Here is a 21,848-nt window from a genome sequence, read left to right as displayed (position 1 = left end):
TGACCGCATCCTCAGAGATATAACTATCGGGCGTCTCCAGCACCGAAGCCACCGGAGGGTCGGCGACAATCATCTCTGCCTGAATGCTTGGACTAGAAAATCCAGAAACCTCCTGCACTGTCCCCAGACTCGGCACAGGCAGCGCTGTCCTATCGTCCTCCTGTCTGACCTGAAGCAAGTAACGATCCAGGGAGATCGGTTGTAGTCCCACAGCCGGTGAAGAGGGTTGCATCGAGGCACCAGCGGCTTGCTTCCCAAAGGACCGTTTCATCTGTGAATCGGCGATTCTGACCGGCAACGCCTCTGGGTGGAAGGAGCCGAAGCGCAACTGAGCCCCAGGGGCCCCTACAGCGCCACCTGCTGCCGGCGCAGCCTCCCCCGCCTTCGGATCCACTGTAGCCGACCCAGGGGCACTATGAGAATGAGAAGGAAACTGTCCCTTGTCCGCATTATTAGCACCTGAATCACCATCCCTGTCCGGCATGTCAATGTCAGGATCCACCGTACCCTGAACAGCCGCCGACGGAGTCTCGATCTGAAGACAAAGGGTAAATCTCTTACCCTCGAAAATCCAAAGTACTTCCTCCGGAATCAATCCACTATCGAGAACACTCACTAACAACCGAACCGCTCCATTAGCACGAGTGAACACCATATCCACTTGCTCCGTTTTACCAATGAGGGAGCCAAAACTCCAAGCCACAGAAAAATCATTAACTGCCTTAGACGGAGCACAATAGAAGCAAACCCAGACCTGGTCCAGAGGCACCCCCTGAGGCTCATCACCCGCCCATACATCAAACTCCAGGATGCAACTCGTGCTTGGAACTCTGCACATGCCAAACTTAAGTAAATGGGCCAGATCTTCTTTAGAAGGAAACACCACCTTAAAGACAGAATCCGAAATCGCAATAGGCTCCCACCAAAAAGTAGCTGACACCAGATCTCGAAGCTGTTGCACCACCTGGTCAACAGTCATCTTACCACTGGCAACGGTGATCTTACCTATAAGAGCCACATCTGGCGTATGTGTCGAAGTGGAAATAGTAGGGGACTCAAAGAACATAAGCTCCTCAGAACAGACCCCATAAATAGTCATAACAGGCATCGGACCCGTCATAAGAGGACATGAAGAGGATCCATGCACAGGCTTAAGACATAGCTCACAAAGCACCGCCGAGCACTCGGACACAAAGTGCCCGTTCTCACCACAGCGATAGCACGTCATCTTTTCCTTCTTACGCGCCCACTTTGTTGGACGATCTGCTCCCTCTATCCGTGGAGGCACAACACCTTTGTCCACAACCACAGTAAATGCTACAGCTCCAATGGGCGCAGGTAATGGAGATTCCTCGGGCTTCTGCGCTGCCTCCTTGTCGACAGCAGCAGGAACCACCTGAGGCGGCAGTCTCCTACCACCACCATGGCCTCCCCACCGTCCTCGATAACCACCCCTCTTGGGACCTGCTGCCCCGGCACAAAAATTCCTGAGGGTCCCGAGTAACCCTGTCCCGAACCAGCATTAGACTGCCAAGCATATCCTCGACCTCCCCCTTGCGACGACGAACCACGATGCTGACCAGCGCCGTACGCATTGACACCATCGTCTCCCCATCGTCCGCGGGGCTGCATGCGATTAACATCTCCCCCAGCATGCCCACCTGGCTCGCCAGCTCTTGGAGCGGCCTGCACTCCTCCCGCCACAGACTTAGCAGCAGGTTGAGCAGGTTGAGGAGGCAAGCGAGGCCCCGGTCCTCGACTGCCGGAACCATGGTGCGAGGCCGCCGGCGCGCGCTGTTGCGGTACTGGGGCATCTTTGCCAGACATAACAGGCGACCGAAGAAAAGGAACTAGCGGCGCTCGTCTAGACTGCTGACGAGGGAATCCAACACTAGCAGTCTTAATAATAGCCCGAACACCAGGGTCCGAGTCCTTCTGGCAATCCACCTGGTCGGCATCAGGCCGACTTGAACCCGGCTGGGCCAGATACCCAGCCTGCGATTCCGCACACGGCACAGAAAGAGGGTCCGGCCCGTCCACCGAAAGTGCCGCCGCAAGGAAGGAATCCCGCAAACATCGCGTCAACTGCGCCATCAGCGGCAGACGCGACGTAGACTGCTTCGAGGGCCGTAATTTACGTTGTCGTTGGTTCAACCTTCCCGTAGGCCAACTTCCAGGAAAAAGAAAATCATCTAGAGAGATTGGATTCCTACTTACCTTAGGAAGAGGCCCGATCCAAGGTTTCGGCCTTGGAGCACCCATCTTCTTCGTGGGTAATTGGAAGTCTTGCTGCAACTTACACTCCACTGACACCCCCACGGGCGAGGCTGGAGAAATCGGAGATGGAACCGAAGAGGAGGAAGGAGCATCATCCTCGATGTCTGAATCATCATTCTGATCTGCAAGAACCCAAAATTTTCCACCCACCCGAGGAGGAACCGATGCATTCTTCTTCCCACAATCGCTCTCCAAGAAATAAGGTTTAAACAACATAACTAGAAATCCATCCATCTCAATCTCTAACCCGATCCTCAAATCATTTGGAATAACATAGCTACCTGCAAGAATCTCTCCCTCCGCATCTCTAATCGTCGCCCACCCAGACGAATGATGAACAACTAGCGAACCAAACTGATCTACCCTAGATGCATCCTTAGAGATCGAGAGACGAACCTCCCAGTGATAATGAACACCTGCAGAACAACCATGTGAAAAAGAAGGGAGTCCAGAACTTACCTTGGTCTCACGCGACGGCTGCCGGGGCTCCGCGAAAGTCTTCCCGTCGTCGGGGAGGGAGGTGCTGATCTCCCCACCACACTCTTGATCGGCGTTAGACCCCTCGCCCTTCTCGCCAAGATCTGTATCCGCCGGAATGGCAGTCGCCTCTGTTGTCGCCACAGCAGACTCCCCCCGCATGTCAAAGTCCCCGCATGACGAAGACGAAGTAGGGGACGCAGAGAAGTGGACGTCGAGGGAGAAACCTTCGGGGTCCTGTGGTCCGAAGCGGGGTGAGGAAGACGACGGCGACGATCTTGACGCCCCTGAGGAAGGAGACAGTTGCTTGGTTCAAACCGAGCGCGAGCTCCAACTTGGATCAAAACCATGGCGAGGCATGGAGGAGGCCTCTCTTGGTAGCGGCAGGAGGAAGAGAGGGGGAAAATGGAAGGAGGAGGGAACCCTAGGCCCATCGGGTGCTCTTATGTGACTAGAGGAAGAAGGGACGGCCGTCTGATCGAGCTCCAGGAGATCAATGGTGATCCCCTGGTTTGTACAGGAGGTGACGTAGGAAGAAGAAGGGGTGGTGGGCTTAATGGGCTGAGATCAAACAGGTAAGAGTTGGGCCTGCTCTGTTTATATCTTCCTTAGCCATTAATTCAATAAACAGATCTCGAGAAAAAGAAAACGAGAGGTAGAGAGAGAAATAGAGTTGGAGAAATATTTTTGTGGAACCATAAAAATATACTCTATTTTATAAAATCAGTTTGGAGACTTTTACAGGAAATAAATTTAAACAAGTTTGATTTAACTCATGCTTGCCTGAATTTAAAACCTAATCAAACCAATGTCAAATGGGAAGAAATTTAGGAGGGTCACCCTACATAATAAATATGATTTATGGGAACAAGATGAACATTCTGAAGGAAGTAAAAAAAAATACCAAACATAATGAATTAAATTCGTTATGTTTGAATTCAAACTCCCTTTTAAATGAACTACGGATGGGGTGAATTTAAGAGGGTGGCTAGACCTTAAGCAAAAGAATTATGGGCAAAGTTGAAGGCAAGAAATAAGATAGGAAAGAATGGAGTTAAATTGCAAGTGTGTTATGATTAGAATATTTCATTATGGCCCCCTAATAATGTTGGGAGGATAAGTTATATAGAGAAATCACCATGTGAATTCCCTTGATTTAAATGGACCAAGGATCTGTACCATTTATGCATTTGAGTTGCAAAAAAACGACGTGATGGCATGATGACATGATGAATGCAACAAACAAAACTAATCACACGACGGAAACGGAATTAACACGGGAATCTTCTGGAACGTCGGTCTCGGGCTGTCACAGTTTTCTGGGCCTCCCTCGTCGATTGGCGCTCCGGTCTTCGGCGAAGCAGAAGATGTGCATGTGCGTCTCCTCCTTTGCAAGAGTGGATTTTTATATTTTCCAAAGAACTACCGGGGATCGGGAAAGTGGGTTTTGTGGGGCCCCGATGGGTTAAATGGGACATCCCATTTAAATTTTATGGTGTCCATCGGGTGTCCACTAAGGTCCTGTTTGTTTCAAAAGTCTCAAGACTATTTTTAGTCCAAACTAAAAAGTCTCTAGTCCCTATTCGTTTGTTTTCATGGACTAAACAGGGACTAAAGGTCATTAAATGACATATAAAGGTCATGTTACCCCTAGTAATGTAATAGAAGTTATTAAATGACATGCTAAAAGTAGGGGAAAAGATTACATCCCACCGGCTGATCCGGTTGATCCATCCGCCGCCTGCTCGTTCGTTAGATCTCGCCTCGATCAGGAACCATTTCTCGAAACTGGCTCGTTGTTTCAGAAACTGGAGCGTTGTTTCAGGAACGGGGCTGAAGCTGGAGCACTCCAGGTTCCTCATCGTGGCTCCTCTGCTACCGGGGACGAGCCTGCCGGAGTCCGACGAACCGCCGCCACCGTCGGTCCTCGCCAGCTCGTCGGATCCCCACCTCGCCGACGAGATCCAGCCCCTCGTCGGATCCTCACCTCGCGCGACGAACGAGGAGGTGTGCGGCGCGGACGCCGGCGAGCTCCCGCCGCAGGGGAGCTTCTCTGCCTCGTTGGAGATGTGTCCCTGCTTGCGCGCGCGACTCTCCGTTGAGCATGGATCCCGGCTACAACGTGACTTTCGTTGCAAAATTCCTGAAACTCGACCGTTGTTGCAAAAATTCTTCCGTAAAAATACCTATGTTACAGAAAGAAGAAGAAAAAATCTGCAACAAGCAAATTGTTTCTGAAACTCGACCGTTGTTTCAGGAATTAACGGATCCAAAGTTTATTTCTTGCAACAAAGCGAAAGTTTCCGCAACTCGAGCGTCGTTTCAGGAAATAACTACTGACCATGCGGCGGGGATGCGGGGCGTTAGATCGACATCCGACGGCTAGCTAGGTGACGGATAATTTTTAAAAATCATCCGGCGGACGCGTAGCGTTCCCCTAAAAGTAGGGGCACTGTTGGAAAAAGTGTCAAAAAAGTCCCAAAAAGACCCTTCCATAGAGACTTTTTCCTTTAGTCCCAAATACCTTCTTTTAGTCCTAAAAGTCCCTCCTGTTTGTTTCACATAGAACTAAAAGGGACTTTTTTTTAGTCCCTACACTAAAAAATCCCTGGAAACAAACACCCCCTAAATTGTTTAAGTCTGCTCATAGTGGAGAGTAACATATAATAGTATCATGCATATTTTACTATTGTATGATACTATCTTCATAGTGCTGTAACGGCCAAGATGCTGTCCTTTCCGATCTGGGGGTCGAGGCCACCGAATAGGAAAGAAGCGCATCTAAGCGTTTCACAAGCAAGTAACATAGCACAAAATAATAATACAAGTAGACAATTCGGGATTCAACTGTCTTCTTATTAATAACTCAGAGTACAACACAGATACAATCAAGGTAGTTCCGCTACGGACTACGAAACATGGAAAATGCTATGCTACCCTGCTGCAGGCCCACGATCACGACCACGCCTCAGTCCTCGGGATAGTTCACGTAGAGGTGGTCTGTCTCCTCGTCGTACTGCCACGCCAGCTGGGTGACGTCGGGATCATCTGTCTCTGGGGTACATGTACCTGTTGGGAGTTTCGGAGGAATCCGTGAGCCACGGGGACTCAGCAATCTAAGACCTTGGTGCCAGAACTAGTCATGTTATTGGATAGGGTAGGGATGAAGTGTATCCGGCTGCAGCAACCTATGCTTGAATAAGTGGCTAACTTACGCAAAATAGAAGTAAAGGTGGTCTACACTAACGGTCGGATTAACTTGATCACTAAGTGATCCTGAACACCTACCTACGGCATTCATAACCCCACCGTGTTCCCGATCGAAGAGAGATCTTCGAAGGGACAGTCACGGTTACGCACACAGTTGGCAGTTTTATTAATTTATGTTTAAGTTCTCTAATACCGGATGTTAACAAAATATTCCAAGTTGCCACATAACCGCGGGCACGGCTTTCCGAAAGATTAAACCCTGCAGGGGTGCTCCAACTAGTCCATCACAAACGAACACACGCTGCAAAGGCATCCTCTATCACGAATCTCGTGATCTCGTCGGATTCCTTAGAGGAAAACCTCAACTCTGGGGGAACCCAAAGCTTCACTGGGATTTCTATACGCAAGATATACCGCTAAGGTAAGACAAGGCTAGCAGGACCTCCCGACGTGTCGACGACCCCGATAAGAGCCGCGTATCTCAGTCTCAGGAGACGCCGGATGGAACTAGCTACAGGTACCAAACCTCAAGTTTCCTTGTGGTGGCCCCGCAGGCAGACCAGTTTGGACCAACACTCATGAGGAGCACTGGCCCGGGTTGTTGATTAAGAAACCTCGGGGTAGCTACTCCCTATGCAGATTATTATTAAGTGATTAGCAAATTAACACCAAATTTGGGTCTTGCCGGACAAGCCTTAACACTACGCGATTTATCAAGGGGGTCCCCATAACAACCCCGAACGTGTTAGGAGCGATCATTATGAAACCAAACTCCTCTAACCGGTAACTAAGGCGGCAATAACGGAACAAAGCACCCGGCAAAAGGCTAGGCCTCCCGTCATTTACCAAGTATATAGGTGCATTAAATAAATATCAGAATTTAAGATAATGATATCAAAGTTCATGTCAACACATGAGTTTTAAACACCTGCAACTAGCAATGCTAACATTAGTAGCTGAGCAAGCCTACTTAGCCACACAAGTTTGCTAGGAAGGAGTACGGTGTTTGGGCTCATGGCATACGAAGAGGCAATTTAATTTCAGTGGTAGGCAGCGAGCAATATGACATGGAAACGAAACTAACATAACAAGTCTAGAGATGGAATCAAGGTCATATCATCTTGCCTGTGATATCCTCAGCTTGGAATGGTTCTGGATCGTCCTGCACGTACTCTCCTGACTCCACGTATTCATTCTCTGATCCCGGTGCTACCCAACATAAGAATAACAGCCAATGAACAGAAGCACCATAAGATGCAACAATCACATGATGCATGAGATGAAATTTGAGCATGCACCATTGTTTCTATCACTAGCAAAGGCAAAATAAAGTACTGCAAGTTTCTGGACAGAACTGTACACTAAGCTATTTTGACATGCATGAGAATGACATGAACAGACGCGGCTCGTGAAATCGGTACAAAACCATATAAAGAACATTGCAAACGGAGTTATGGATCAACGGGAATCAACGAAACAAGTTATGAAGCTCTACGTGAAAGAATGAACACCACACACTTAAATGGCACAAATCTGGTATTCCCAGGTTGCCAAGACATGTACCAACCCAACATGAATGAAATGGAGCAAGGTAGAGCACCCCAACATCAATTAAGCACATACTTTGCTCAAAATGACAAAACTGCATAATCTGCCATAATCTGCATCTTAGCTATTTGGAAGCTACATGCAACATAGCTACAGGTCTTCAAACATGACAAATAATATATGTAGCTGTTGCCAACCAAGAACACTACAAGCACCAGCAAGAATCACAGCAAAAGGAATTAAACTCTAGAAGATACAAGGCCCCAAACTTTCCCAAAACCATCAGATCCCAGGGACTTAGTGAAAATTCCTGCACCTGAGTTTCTGTCTCTGTTCTGAAGCTTTTTGACAGCAATCAAAACACAACCTAATGGACTCCAAATGACTTGAAATTTGACAGGGAGCTTCACAAACATACCAGATTCAAAATCCTAGCACTGAACTAAGGCCAGTTATCAACAGAATGACCAGCACATCCTCATTTATAAGGGAAGAAAATGTTTCCAGCATCCCAGACTTAGTGAAATTTCAGAGTTCACTAATCTGGAATTTTTCAGCCACAAGCCCACTTTGTCTAGGCTTAGTTTGCACACACATAACACCAAGAGGTGATTGACACCACTATGGTGTAAAGCAAAACCCCTACTACTATCACACAAATACTCATGCCCTTGGACTCCACCTATTCCATGGAATCAAGGCTCAAACTTGCAACAAAACTGAATATGCAACTCCATAAAACACCCTACAAAGACAACTACTACCAACATAGAGTTCATGTGCACAATGACAAAGTGACATGGGGGTTTGAACCCCATGCTTGTGTCATGCACATCAACAACACCAACACATCTACCAACTATCCCCACACACAAACACCATGCCCTCTCACATATAGACATGTGAAGGTGCATAAATTTTGCAAAGATGGGGAAGTTCCACACACACACATATATTCCACTTCATTCATAACAACATCATGCTCTTAAACCTAAGAACAACAAGAGGGGGAAAATACTAAGCAATTAACTTGGTAGCCTCACCTCTCCAACACCTTAGTAGGAACCACAAGTGGTGTGCACTCACAACAAACACAGCTCCATCCTACACCATCACTTCTCCTACAACCTCTATGCACAAAAGCCTATTGGCAAACACACCAACATCATAATCTGACGAGACAACATGCACACATATATCACTTAAGTCACCCACATCAACTATCACTATACTAGTGTGCAAAACACACACACAAGACCATATGCACCCATCTACACCAGCAGGAAAGAGTTAAATAGGCACCTTGCTGCCCATGCATAAGAAAGAGGAAGAACAAAAATAAAAAGACAGCAAAACAAACAAAAATATGCATCAGGGGTCCTGGGAATCAAACCCAGCACCTCCTTGTATACCACACTGCATTCTACCACTCTACTGCTGACATCGTTTTGATAGAGAGAGAGGCAATTCGCAGGCTATACTCTCTGCAGCTGTTAGCACCATAGGCCGAAAAAAATCAACACAAAAATGCGAAGGAAAGGTGCTCTACAGGGGATTCGATCCTTGCACCTCTCACTTACAGACACAAGTGCCAACCACTGCGCTATGATCCGGCTGCTGAACTAACGCGCAAGAAAAAAATAGAAGAAGGGTCTCTCCCGTCGCTATCTGCTACCTGATCTAACCTGCTCGCCTGAGACAGAGACGGCAACACAGACCAGGCTGCACACGCCCAACGTCGACGGGGAAAGCTCCCAGGCCCCGGGGTGGCAACTCTTACTGCTACTGCAGCCCACGAGCACCACATACCTACAGCACGAGCACCACCCAACAAGCACGATCTACTGCTGTTGCACGAGACAGAGAACACGCACGTGCACATACCACATCCGAGCTGATCTACGAAGGAGGACAGAAGGAGAGGCTCCTGCTCACCTAGGGAAAGGAGGAAGGGCGTCGGTCGATGGAGAGGAAGAAGACGCGCGGGTGAAGGCCCTGCTGTCGGTTGGCGCCGACGGAGGTAGACGGAGCGGTTCACCGGAGCCGGCTCCTTGACGTGCTCCTGGCCGGCATGGAAGACGACCCTCGACCTCACCGAGGGCGAAAATGGGGCGCGGGCACCGTCCCCGTGCCCCTGGACATGGCCCCCGGCGCTGTTCGACGGAAAGGGCGGGGTAGACGGTGGCATGGCCGCACTCTCTCTCTCTCTCTCTGCTAACTCCTACAGAGGCTTACCAAGGGAAGAAAGAGAGAAGGGGGAAGGTGGCGGCGCTGGGGAGAAGGAGAGGGAACCCTAGGGGAAGGAGGAGGGTTCCCTTCCTCTTATATTACCTCGGGGGAGGCGCTGGAGCCACAGGATCATGCCATGGTGAATCTGTGGAGGAGGTGGAGTCGTACAGCGTGACGTCGACGGGAGGAGGAAGAGGGACGCGCTGGGCTGCAGCAGCGAAGGGGGTATTGGCCCAGGAGAGAAACTGGGCCTCTCTTGGTGGGAGGGAGCCCACCAGAGAAGGGGAAAAAAAAGAAAAACAGCCCTGGAGTTATTCTAATTAGGTAACAAAACCAGAGAAAGAAAGAAAATCTCAGGACTACTGCTGAAATAAAAATCAAAACAAAAAATGCCCCCGGGCCTAAAAATACCTAAGCTTTTAAAATAAAATGCAAAAGGAATTTTATGGGGCATTTAAATAAATACAAAACAGCACTAAATATACTGTTTTGTGATTTATAAACACCCTCAAGACCAAAATAAAAACTCCACATCATCACATCCTCATCCCCACAATAACCTCTAAATACAAGACATTCTAAAACAGCTCTCGTAAAGATGGAATTTTGAACAAAAGAAAATAGGAAAGGGAAAGGGTTTGAAATTTGCAAAGAGCTTTGGAATCCCAAGCAACCACTATCTCTACACACCATCATCACATGTTATCACAAGATCACCTCCAACATCATGACCACAAATACCACATGTAATCCAATGGCCACTTTGCAACAACAAGAGCACATGGGCATGCAATGATATGCTATGCATGTATGCATGAGAAGGAAATAGCAAGGAACACACATGAAATCATGGTACCAACTTAACATCATAATCTCTGACAATGTGGTCCCACATGAGGTAGGTCCAAAAAAAAGGGTAGGTTCTACACTTGGGGCATTACAAGTGCATAGTATCATAAACTAGTATCATAGGTGATCTCATTTATTGACATGCATGACACATAGTAGCATAGCATTTAACATGTTACGGTATCTACCAATGTTACTCTAATCCTCTCTCTCTCTCTTTTAATTACTTGTCACATCACCATGTTTGCTAGTCTCAAAACTATGTTACTAGCTATGATACTCCCACTATGATCAGCCTAAGTTGGATGGGCTAAGTTGGTCCCACCATTATCCACTCCCACTTGCAGCCTGATTCAGATGTCTAGAAATTGTTGGCTGCTTCCTTTCCCCTCATGCGTGTGTGCATCGATGCTGCGGGACTTCCTGTTTTAAAATGCTGCATTACTCTGTTTGTAGACACTCCATTTTCTTAATAAAAATGTAAAAATGGAGGCTGGGTGGCCCTTTGATGGAAAAATAAAATAAATGGATGGATTTGAACATTGAACTGGAATTGAATTAAAAAGTCATTTTATTAATTGGATCTCAAATTGCCCAATTTTTGTTTCAGTTTCTTTCATGTTGTAGAAAAACAAGATGAATATTTTTTTATACTGATGGCACAAAAGGAGTGTCTACACATATAAGAGGCACGAACAGATCAACCTATTAATCTGGTACTTTTTTATTTGTCATATGTTATCTATTTTCTTCGATCATTTAGCATTGAGTTTCAGTTCTACTTATATTGTGTAATCGAGCAAAATTTTGTATGCTTCCGCATGCTGTATTTCTTTATGATTTAAAAAAATAAGGTTGCATTTTTGTGTTTCACCAAGGGCCCCAAATTCCTGAAAACGGCACTATGCATATCCTATTTTTATGAGCATCTTTCAGAGCTTGAGCAAACACATTAACTCAACACCATTTTAGTCGATGGAAACGTCTCCTTACAATGAACGCACATCACTGAAATGTCTGAAGTAATTAAAAAAATATGACCATAAGTATTAAATCTAGGACTTGGATTCTCATGAATTGGTTCCACCACAAAAAACCTAACCATCTGAGAGCATCTCTATCAGACGTCCAAAAAAGACCTCACGCGTTAAAAAACCACGTTTTTGTGCGTTAGAAACAAAAAATAGTGTTCCTGCAGACGCTGTAAAATAGAGCGCGCACAAAAAACTTTCGCTTCGTTGATGTAAATCTTGGGCGCGCTGCCTCCCAGGCTGCAAATCTAGGACACCAGATTATACGCTTTGGCTGCTATAGACGGGACCGTCGGATTGGACCCCATGTTTTTATGCATCTGAAAAATGAAGTGTTTTTTTCAATTGGTTGTAATAACTGAATTACTTAAATTTGATTGCCTATAACGTTAACGATGCATGAGGTATGTTTTTCCAATTTATTGTACTAACATCAAATCATAAGCCTCTATGCGAAAGTTTAATCACAAGAACAGAATTAGCAAGTATACTATATTTGATAACAGGAAGGAGGGAAGGGATAAAAATATCAGTTATTTTAGTTATATCAAGACGTGACGTGCATGGGAATCTGGCTCCATCTATGCTTTACATGGATACGGAGTAGGTGAGGTGAAGCTTTTGACTACCTAGAGTCGGTGTGTAGCGCTGCCAATTGACCAGAATACGCGCAGCTGCCTGTTTCTACAGGGGAACAAGAGCCAGAAATACAGGGGCGCACAAATCCCAAAAGCTTTTGAACGTCCTGGATACAGTCTGATCTGGTGCCTGGCTTCTATTGGTCATTTTGGCCTGTGAGTCCCTCTCTCACCTATCTTAGTAGCCCATGCGGCGGCCTTGGATGGTAGACGCCGGGGCCAAATTCAGAAGGTGTTTGGATACGTTTTAGTCTTATGATCAAAAATAGTGGGAATAAAATTTGCTACCCTCATTCATGCTTGAATCCAAATACCAAAGAGACTAAAATCAAGTTAATGAGCATTTATTATCCTTCAAACCCTCCAATCCAGAACTCGCATGTGTTAAAGAAGAGAAGTTAAATAAGAAGAGAGAGTACTAATCCATATTTTAGTAGGGGTATCCCTGATTAAAAAAAAATAGTCTTAAGACTAGTTTTAGCCCCTCTTTAGTGAGGGGTGCTTGGAACTTTAGCCTCTCAAAGAGACTATTTTTAGTCAAACTAGTTTTAGTCCCTTGGATCCAAACACCCTCTAACTATGCTGCACGTGATTCAAGGCAGACAAATGATGGCACCATGCATTACAGGTCAGGCACATAGTACTTCCTCCGATTCTAAATATAAGTCATTTTAAAAGTTTCACTAAAGAACTACATACAGAGCAAAATAAATGAATATATATATTATAAAGTATGTCTATATACATTCGTATGTAGTCCTCTAGTGGAACATTTTAAAAAACTTATATTTAAGAACGAAGGGAGTATTAAATAACACCCAAGCAAGTCTGAGGCAGCCTCCAGCCTGAGTACTTCCTTTGTTAGGCACAAATCAAATAACTGAGGCAGCCTCCAGCCCAGGCAGAAAGTACCCAGGAGAGCCACCAAATTGACCCTTAGCCCAGGCACAAAGTACCCAGGGGAGCCAGCAAAGCAAACTCACCCTCAGGCCTCATGACAGCCCGGTCGCTCTCAGCCTCTCGTTTCCCTCTCCTCGCCGCCGCGTACGTCCATGCAGGTCCTGACAAGTGAGGGGCCATGTTGGAACAATGAAAAGGAGGCCTTTCCTGGTGAAAAATAGTTTTAAAAAAGTGTACTGAATTGTATGAAAACTTTATAGTACTAGGAAAATATGTAACTAAAATATATAATAGTAGTTCTGTTCGAATTGCGGTTAATATTTAACACGGGACAAATGGACGAGATAATTTTAATTACTTCCATGCTTTGAACAATCATTAATTAGTTCAATACTCATAGTGGTATCATACGTTGCTTTTTTATGGATTTCCGTTGATCCTGTGAGGATTACCAAAGAAAGTTATTGCCGAGGCAAGATATTTAAATGGACAGGGAATGCAAGCCAACTCGGTGGCCGCCGGCAAATTGAAACTTCATAATCCCATGTACTAGTATATTGGGCTATTCCTGGTTTTTATTAAGCCTACTGTTAAGTTAAACTAATAGGCTGCACATGCCCAGGATGGGGCCCTCACGTTTGGGGAGCCCTGTGCCCTTGCGCAGGATGCATTCGTCTGCCGGCTGCCGCTTCCATCCTTCACTATAAATAGAGCCTCTCCGGATGGCTACCCAGGGGAGTAGAACAAGGCCGCCAACCGAATCCTCTCCAAACAACCACCACCATAACAAGCGGCTCCATCCAAACCACTCGCAGCCATGGCGCGAGGCACCCCCGTACCGTCGAAGGCCGATCAATTTGCCGGCGAGTGGTGGTCCAAGTCATCGGCCAAGCTGCCGTCACAGCTGTTCAAGCAGGCTACTATGCTGGAGGTGACGGTGGTATCTGCCAAGGAACTCGCCATCGGCGAGTTCCGCCGCCGCCTGCTCGACTGCCCGGCCTACGCGGCGGTGCATGCCGACAGCTCCGCCGCGCGCACGGGCGTCAGCAGCGAGAAGGGCGCCTACAACGGGTATCGCTACTGGGGCGAGCCGGTGATCGTGACGGTGCCGGCTGAATGCGCGGCCATCTACCTGGAGATTTACTGCCAGAAGCACGACGAGCCCGTGGCGGCGACGCGCGTGCCCGTAGGCGACTTCAACGCTCTCCCACCGGGCGAACTTCATTGTCTCAGCTACCGGTTGTTCGACACAGGGCCGGCGGCGGGCAGCCGTAACGGCGTCGTCAACATCACCGTCAAAAGGCTTGATGGCGCCTAGCGGGAAGGGCGCGTGGAGGATGCCACAAGGGCTCCGCGGTCCGTACCGTATGTGTTGGTGTGTGCATGTTTGCTTACATTCTGCTTGAGTACTGTACTACTCCCTTCGTTTTTAAATATAAGATCTTTTAGAGATTACATTATGAACTATATATGGACGTACATAGACGTATCTTAAGTATAAATTCACTCATTTTACTTCGTATGTAGTCTTCTAATGAAATATGTAAAAGGTTTTATATTTTAGAACGGAGAGAGTATGTTGGGGGCACTCGTGTCCTCTCGCCGTTGGAGTACGTATGTTTGATTACTTTCTGTGTCCTCTCGCTCTTCTGTGTTCGTTTCTGTGGGTCTCCCTTTATTTGTTGATATAATGAAGCACGCAGAGGCCGGGGAAGGAGGAAAAAAGCAAGAAAGTTTCATGTGCTTGTGAACAGAAAATGCTTTTCCTTTTATGCTTGGTGCGTGTGGAGTAGAGTACCTTTTAGTAAACGCTGGCCCACAATCCAATCAGGGGAAGAGAATGAGAGTCAACGGTGCCCCACACAATCAAGGACGCTGTGTACTTCCTCCCGCCCTTTTTTCTCCTCCCTATTTCTCTGCATGCAACAGATTTTTCTCTGCTCATGAGAGGCGGCAATTGGCCAATAACCGTGTGGGAGGCGAGTAAATTAGGAGGATGAATTAACTGCAGAGGCCGCATGCGAAATGATATATTAGGGCATGACCAACGCTCCACCGTGATGCCTCGGCTATACACGTATGTTCGGATGGTCCAGCATGCTGCTTAAGCGGCCTCTTGCAGAAGAACCGGCCTCGTTGTCGAGAATGGTAGAAAAAGTGAGGGACAAAGCAAGCATGTGTGGTGTGCTGCTCTTGCTAGTACTGATATGGAAAATAAACTGTGGAAAGCTAAGGAGAAAGATGAAAAAGAAGATCACTAATGATGATAGTATGGGACCACAAGTTAGGCAGCTGCTAGATGAAATCACCGTCCACGTTCGTTCATGCACTCTGGAGGCATGGGGCAGCACGTAGGCGTTGCCTCTATTGTACATGCCCTTAAGAACATCTTTAACAGTCCGTATGTTCAATCGTTGGTATAAGTGTCCACATCATAACTAACAGCACATCATACAAGCTCTTCAATGTAGTGTATGTTAATCGTATTTAAAATAACTAAACGGGTCCACTAAACATGGAAGAAATAACCATGCTTGCCTCGGAACTTGTGCGTGAACCGTTGCTTCAAGTTCATACGATTTCATTCTCTCTCTTATTTTATTATGCGTCATGACATCAAAATCATCTATGTGACAATTTTATCAACGATGATCATACAACCATTGAAGATGCCCTAAAGACAAATCTGATAAAGACGGCTGAAAAAAGAAATACGGAGTACTACGCAGACTATATGGAAAAAATAGGAAAAAAAGGATCGGAGGCAGTACGAGCGGCGGGCCGTTTTAAATAGCAAGGTTTTGGGCGCCGGTGGGGAAGATGAGCAAGGTTTCGGGCCTGAAGCGGAAGAAGGTTCCTACGAAAAAGCCTCTGTCCACTCCCTCCGCCCCCGCGAGACGTTCCCCTACGGTGCCTTTCTACGGTGTTGCTTCCACCGCACGCGAGGTGTTCAATGAAAGGGCCGGATGGTATGCATCTTCACTCTCTTATTCTTGCTTCGATTTTTCGCCATTGTGGTAGGTCGTGACGTGATGTCACTCAATGTAGCGGTGGTTCGAACAATGTCGCTGCCGAGTCCGTGAACTTGTTGGACACCAACGTCGTCGACATTAATCAAGCCTTGATCATTGGTTTTGATTACAATGAAATGGAGGATGGCGTGGATGATCACGGTGGCGAACATGAAGTGAAGGAGGTAGATGAGGGGACGTATCAGCAATCGCAAGAAAAAAAACAGTGTGAGACCGAAGAACTACATAATCTTGGAAGATCAAATCTTGATCAAGGTTTGGAGTACGGTGTTTATGGATCCTTGTATGTGTGTGTCCCAAACCGCCAAGATGTATTAGCAAAGAATTGAAGATCAATACTTCCAATTCATGGCCAAGTATCCCAATAGGACAACATGGACCTCTCGGTCACTCCAAGGTCGTTGGGACGTGATTAAGCGACATGTAGCCGTTGAGCAGCTTGCTTGGAACCAGTTCGCAATGCTCCTCCAAGTGAAATCGTGAAATCCGACTATGTGAGTTCGTTTTCACGTTTCAAGTTGTGCAACACCATTTGCCGAAGTAGGAACAAGTGCCAGCGATGGATTCGGGGGGCAGCGATGACCTCGATGGTGCGGAGTGAAGAGCGACCAGGATGCATGAAATCCTTTTGCGTTTGTCTTTTAAACTATGCTTTCATTTCACGCACGAATTATGTTTTATTATTTAAATTCGAACTAATTTGTCGGAATCGCTGTTAAATTTAAACTATGTTTTGTTGGAAGGTTTTTCGGTTTGCGGGTCGACACGACGGCTTCCGAGAAGACCTCGCATTGTCGTTCTGTATAAAAACGTCTCCTGCGAATATCTTTTTTACGGATCTATTTTGAAGAGTCTGACTTTATCCATGCCCGCACCGAACCATAAAACCTTTTTTAATGAACTGAAAATGATTTTTACTGATTGACTTTATAAGGTCTCGAAATCCTCTAAGTACGCGCGCGTCGACGATGAGTTCGGGTGAAATACGGTCTCTATCTCTCGACGCGAACCGACCGAAGGGATGACGGCCTGTCCCGGCCCGCCAAGCCCAATAGAAGCCCAGCCTGGCGGCCCGTGGACCTTTGCTGGCGTCGCCCCGGCCCACGACACCTGTCGTCCTCCCGGCGCAGCGGCGCTGCCGGCCTGCCGCACCGGCACTTCCTCACCCATCGAAATCGTCGGCCCTTCCCTTCTGCCGACCGAGCGCTGTCTGGACCGGCGAGCCATGGCGGGCGAGGGGGAGGAGGACGAGGCGGCGGAGATCGAGCTGCAGCTGGAGCAGCACCTGGAGGAGCAGCGGTCCTCCCTCGCCGCCGTCGACGAGGCCCTCGCCGCCGACGCCTCCAACGCGGACCTCCTCGAGGTGCGTACGCGTCTGTGTGCGTCCGTCCCTGAACGCGTGGCGCGGCCCAGATTGCTGGAACCGCTCTCGGGTCCTGATTAACTAGTTCCCTAGGGATGGGGATTCTCAGGGGTCCTAGGGATTGTAGACTTGTTTGTAGGGGGCATCCCTGATTCGTCCAGGCAGGGAGTATGGATTGCCTGTTTTGCGATGGGGTTAGGGCATTCTGCTGCAGTATGTGCTGGTTTATTACCTGATAGTTGCAACAGCTTCTCAGTTAGGGATGTTCTATCTATTTTGGGAGGTGACACTAATTGGTAGTAGCATCTTGGTTTGATTACAAGAAACGGTGCTACTGTGCTTTTTAAATGTGTGGCATTGTTCCAGTGCACTTTGTCCATGTAAGTTGCTGCAGGGGTTGGATTAGCTTAGCTCATTCATGTCTTGTTTTCAAACTGGCAGCAGCTAAGCTGAGAAACTAGAAGAGACCAAGCATTGTATATTACAGCATCTATGTATACTGGCATGCGGTGTTGAGAGCATGAGTTTGGTAGATTTTGCATCTTGGCTTATTTCTTTCAGCTGATCATTGACGACTGATGAGACCTGTTGCAAGAAAGCAAGGCATGTACTGTGGAAGTGATTAGTAGCTCCCCTTATTTTTTTGCTAATTCCTGATATGCACACACAAGTGTGCATGTCTTGTCTTAAAGACCCTTGGAGAAGATTCTAGAGCCCTTTTGGGGAGACATTTCAGATCACAATGTTTAATAATTTTGCATTTGCACTTGTACTGTATCTGAGTTAAATTATGTTTTGTTCTGAAGGTGCATGGGGAACTTCTGTCTGCGATTAAGGATGCAGAGGAAGGGCTTCTGCATTTGAAGCGTTCTAGGCTAGTGACGCAAATCGACGAGATCTTTCCAAATCAGGAGTCAGCATCGGTATCAGCTGAAGCTGCTATTGAGCCATCAGATCCAGATGATGTTGAGCCAGAACCATTGGAGCCACAAGAATTTTCAGTAGGATCAAAGTGTAGATTCAGGCACAATGATGGGCGTTGGTATAATGGATGCATTCTAGGACTTGAAGGTTCAGGCAATGCACGGGTCTCATTTCTGACACCCACATCAGAGAAAATGTCGGTGAGTCATGCAACTTGACCTATCCTTTTTGCACAAAGATTGTCTTCCAAATTGAACCAGCCTTGTTACCTGGTAACCACAAGAGTGTAACTATGTGGTAGTGGCTCACCAGCCAGTACGAAATTACTTGGTCGCTTTGTAGTATGTCTTCCTTTTTGCTGCTTTCCCTTCTTCATCTATGCTTGTGTGTCACTTCCACCAATGCTAGGACCTGTGTGGTTGTTTTGTTGAATGGCCTTTGACTATTGCGCAACTGAACAACTACAGGAAATAGTTCTGATTGTCACAATGTTGTTTGATTTCCAAATCCCATCTCCTCGGGAACTATTGATGAATTGTTACCAGGCAAAGTGACGTTACATTATACTCTTCGTCACTAGAACCATGTGAAATGCGCATATACTAATTATAACCCATCTGTTTGAAAATAAATTTCTCTTGATAAAACCTGAGCGCATTGCACCCTCTGTTTGTTTCCATCCCACTCCCACGGACACCCAGAAATACACAACAAAAGCAGAAAACCCCCTCTTAGAGTAGGTTACACAGGTGGGTTGCTACAGCTACCTTTCCTTCAGCCATAACTTTCTGCTGCTTAATATAACTGTAGTAATACCTAGAACAAAGATCATTATTATTGCCAGACTTTCTAATATAAGTCTGCCCATAGTGCAGATGTGCAAGTTCTTTCTGCAGCAACGGTGTCGGTTTGCTAATAACTGCCGCTTGTCCCATGGTATGTAAATGCTCTTTTCACCGTTTGAAAGATTGAACCCTTTGGACTGTGCTTTTTTCCCATGTCTTGTCCATTTGTTTTCACACTGAACCCTTTAAAACGAATCGCTCCTTCAGTGGATTCATATTGCTTGTCAGTATGCAATATTTGCTTCTCCCTGTTTTCCTATGCATTACTGTAAATATTTGTGTATGATTTTGTACTTTCATGCTAAGTGGTATGCTTGTCTTCTAATTCATAATTATCTGCAGGTGTTGTGATTCCTACTTCATCCTTGAAACAGTTCAATCCAACTGCATGGCGACAGTCCTTGGCAGGATCCAGCATACTGGCAGCTTCTGGGCACCATTCTGGCCTTTGGAGGAGAGCTGAACTCGAGTCGTGGGATGATGAGTTGAAGCGCGGTCAGGTGGTCTTTCAAGATGATGGGAGCACTGCAACGCTCCCGGGTGATTCCCTTTCTATCCCAGAATATGCTGATGTGAGCGGCGAAGATGATGAAAGAGGCTCAAGCGAGGATGAATCTGAGTTGAGTGAAGATGGCGATCAAGAGGATGAATCCATCCATCAGGGCCTTGGCCGTATGGAACCCACAAATCTAACCGGCGTTCAGACCGAGACCGTGATCTTTGCAAAATGGGAACAGCACACCAGGGGCGTTGCCTCCAAAATGATGGCAAAGATGGGGTACCGAGAGGGCATGGGGCTTGGCGTGTCCGGCCAAGGCATGCTCGATCCAATCCCAGTCAAGGTACTACCGGCCAAGCAATCACTCGACCACGCGGTCGCTGCAACCACAGGCGAGGACGGACGAAGCATACACCGCGAGAAAGACAAGAAGCGCAGCCGGGGTGGACAAAGGAAGCGCGATCGGAAGTTTGCGGAGCTGGCCAGGGCCGCCAAGGCCGAGGAGGCGGAGAGGTCAGTCTTCAGCTTCATGAACAGCCAGCTGGTGAGCCAGGACGCGGCGGAAGGCTCCTCGTCCGCCAAAGCCAGGAAAGAGTCACCATCGGGTCAGGCCAATGGGCATCCCAAGAAGGAAGACAACAGAAGGTCTCTGCTCGCGTACGACGACGAGGTGAAGGAGCTGAGGAGCCAGGTCGGGCGGCTGGAGGAGATGGTGCAGCGCAACCGCAGGGACAAGGCGGTGCACGACGCGGCGTCGAGGAAGCTGGAGCAGACGCGGAAGGCGCTCACGGACGCCGAGGCGACGCATGCCTCGGCCACCAATGCGGTCGCCAGGAAGGAGAAGGAGAAGAAGTGGTTGAAGTTCTGATGCCGGATTCCTGCGCCGGTGCCTCTGTCTATGTGGCGATGCCTGGAGCTTAAGATTCTTTGCTTCTCTTACAGTATCGAGCACGGACGCAGTGTTCCACTTCCATAGGAGCTCTGTTGTAGTCGGATGTGATATCTAGAGGAGTTTTCGTATGGCCATAGAACCATCATTCTGTAATAGTCATCTGAACTCAGAAACATCTGCCACTGTTGGTCTGGTCCAAATGTCCAATGCATACATACGTTTGTGATGAATGAATGCTTTGGTTGGTATATTGTGCTGCTGGTGGAGTTTTTACCGATCCACTTAATGTTACGTTGACTGGCAGTTCACGAGTTGGTGACTTGTCACTTCCGAGTTTCCGAGGGTGATGCTCGACTGCTTCACTGCCAAGTGCTGACAATTATTATCTGCCAATGCAGTTTAATGTGCAATGTATATATTGGTCTTACTAGTAATGTTTTGTCGCCATAGTTTAATGTGGTGCCATCAGTTTAATTTTTAATCTAATGCCATGCGGGTTTCTTTCAGTACGGCCCTTGAACGCATTTCTTCATTCATCGAAAGTACAGAATCTGAATGCACAGCGGCATTCAGAAAGTCAGGGACTAAACCAAATAATACATCATGTAAGTATGCTGAAAGAGCGTATTTTGCACATCTATGAGCCGCCGCACCTGCATCTCTTCCAGCGAACTGAATTTCGAATCCCTGAGAGTGATAGGTGCACATCTGTCTGAAATGTGTCCTCCTAAGGTCATTTCTAACCGATCTCCTAAAAATAATGAAGTATCCGATGGAATAAAAGCTTAGTGAAGTGTATTTACTCCACTAAGTTTTGGCCGGACCTAGCCAATCCCCTATATTTAATGGAGTAAAAATAATAATTCCATTCGCATTTCATTTTCGGCCACCGAAACACATTTCTTCTTTCACTTTATTTCATTCAATGACATTTTGATATATTGGAGTACTTAATTCATCAATTCTTCGCTACGAAAGCAATATAAAAAAAATAAAAACCCTAATTAGACATTTAAAAAGAGTATCCAATTTCCATAACTGCACATACTATTTGGATTAATATTTTTTCTATGTCTTCATTGTTGGTCTGCGGATTCTCGAGCTCGCATATTTATTTCTTCTTTTATTCTAAAG

The 21,848-nt window shown here is 46.9% G+C and overlaps 2 protein-coding genes across 2 annotated transcripts; both read left to right on the top strand.

The window, feature by feature from the left end:
- The first annotated feature begins 13,920 nt into the window (after window positions 1–13,920).
- Window positions 13,921–14,614, top strand: LOC123402695. Its single transcript, XM_045096634.1, has one exon. It carries the CDS (start codon window positions 13,977–13,979, stop codon window positions 14,475–14,477), a length of 501 nt encoding a protein of 166 aa, XP_044952569.1. The 5' UTR covers window positions 13,921–13,976; the 3' UTR covers window positions 14,478–14,614.
- Window positions 14,615–17,340: 2,726 nt separating this feature from the next.
- On the top strand, window positions 17,341–20,962 carry LOC123402692 (zinc finger CCCH domain-containing protein 18). The gene is made up of 4 exons (XM_045096632.1): window positions 17,341–17,554; window positions 18,361–18,678; window positions 19,354–19,414; window positions 19,666–20,962. Exons 1-4 carry the CDS (start codon window positions 17,417–17,419, stop codon window positions 20,688–20,690), a joined length of 1,542 nt encoding a protein of 513 aa, XP_044952567.1. The 5' UTR covers window positions 17,341–17,416; the 3' UTR covers window positions 20,691–20,962.
- Window positions 20,963–21,848: the final 886 nt, after the last annotated feature.

The sequence above is a fragment of the Hordeum vulgare genome, chromosome 6H (assembly GCF_904849725.1).
Source record: "Hordeum vulgare subsp. vulgare chromosome 6H, MorexV3_pseudomolecules_assembly, whole genome shotgun sequence".
Lineage (NCBI taxonomy): Eukaryota > Viridiplantae > Streptophyta > Magnoliopsida > Poales > Poaceae > Hordeum > Hordeum vulgare.
The sequence above is the reverse complement of the archived record's forward strand: the minus strand, read 5'-3'. Positions and strand labels throughout refer to the sequence as shown.

Excerpts from the sequence above, each read along its gene's own strand:
- LOC123402695 (XM_045096634.1), top strand. The coding sequence starts at position 13,977 with ATGGCGCGAGGCACCCCCGTACCGTCGAAGGCCGATCAATTTGCCGGC.
- LOC123402692 (XM_045096632.1), top strand. The coding sequence starts at position 17,417 with ATGGCGGGCGAGGGGGAGGAGGACGAGGCGGCGGAGATCGAGCTGCAG. Across the intron at positions 18,679-19,353 it reads CCACATCAGAGAAAATGTCG|ATGTGCAAGTTCTTTCTGCA; the intron begins GTGAGTCATGCA and ends CCCATAGTGCAG. Across the intron at positions 19,415-19,665 it reads TAACTGCCGCTTGTCCCATG|GTGTTGTGATTCCTACTTCA; the intron begins GTATGTAAATGC and ends AATTATCTGCAG.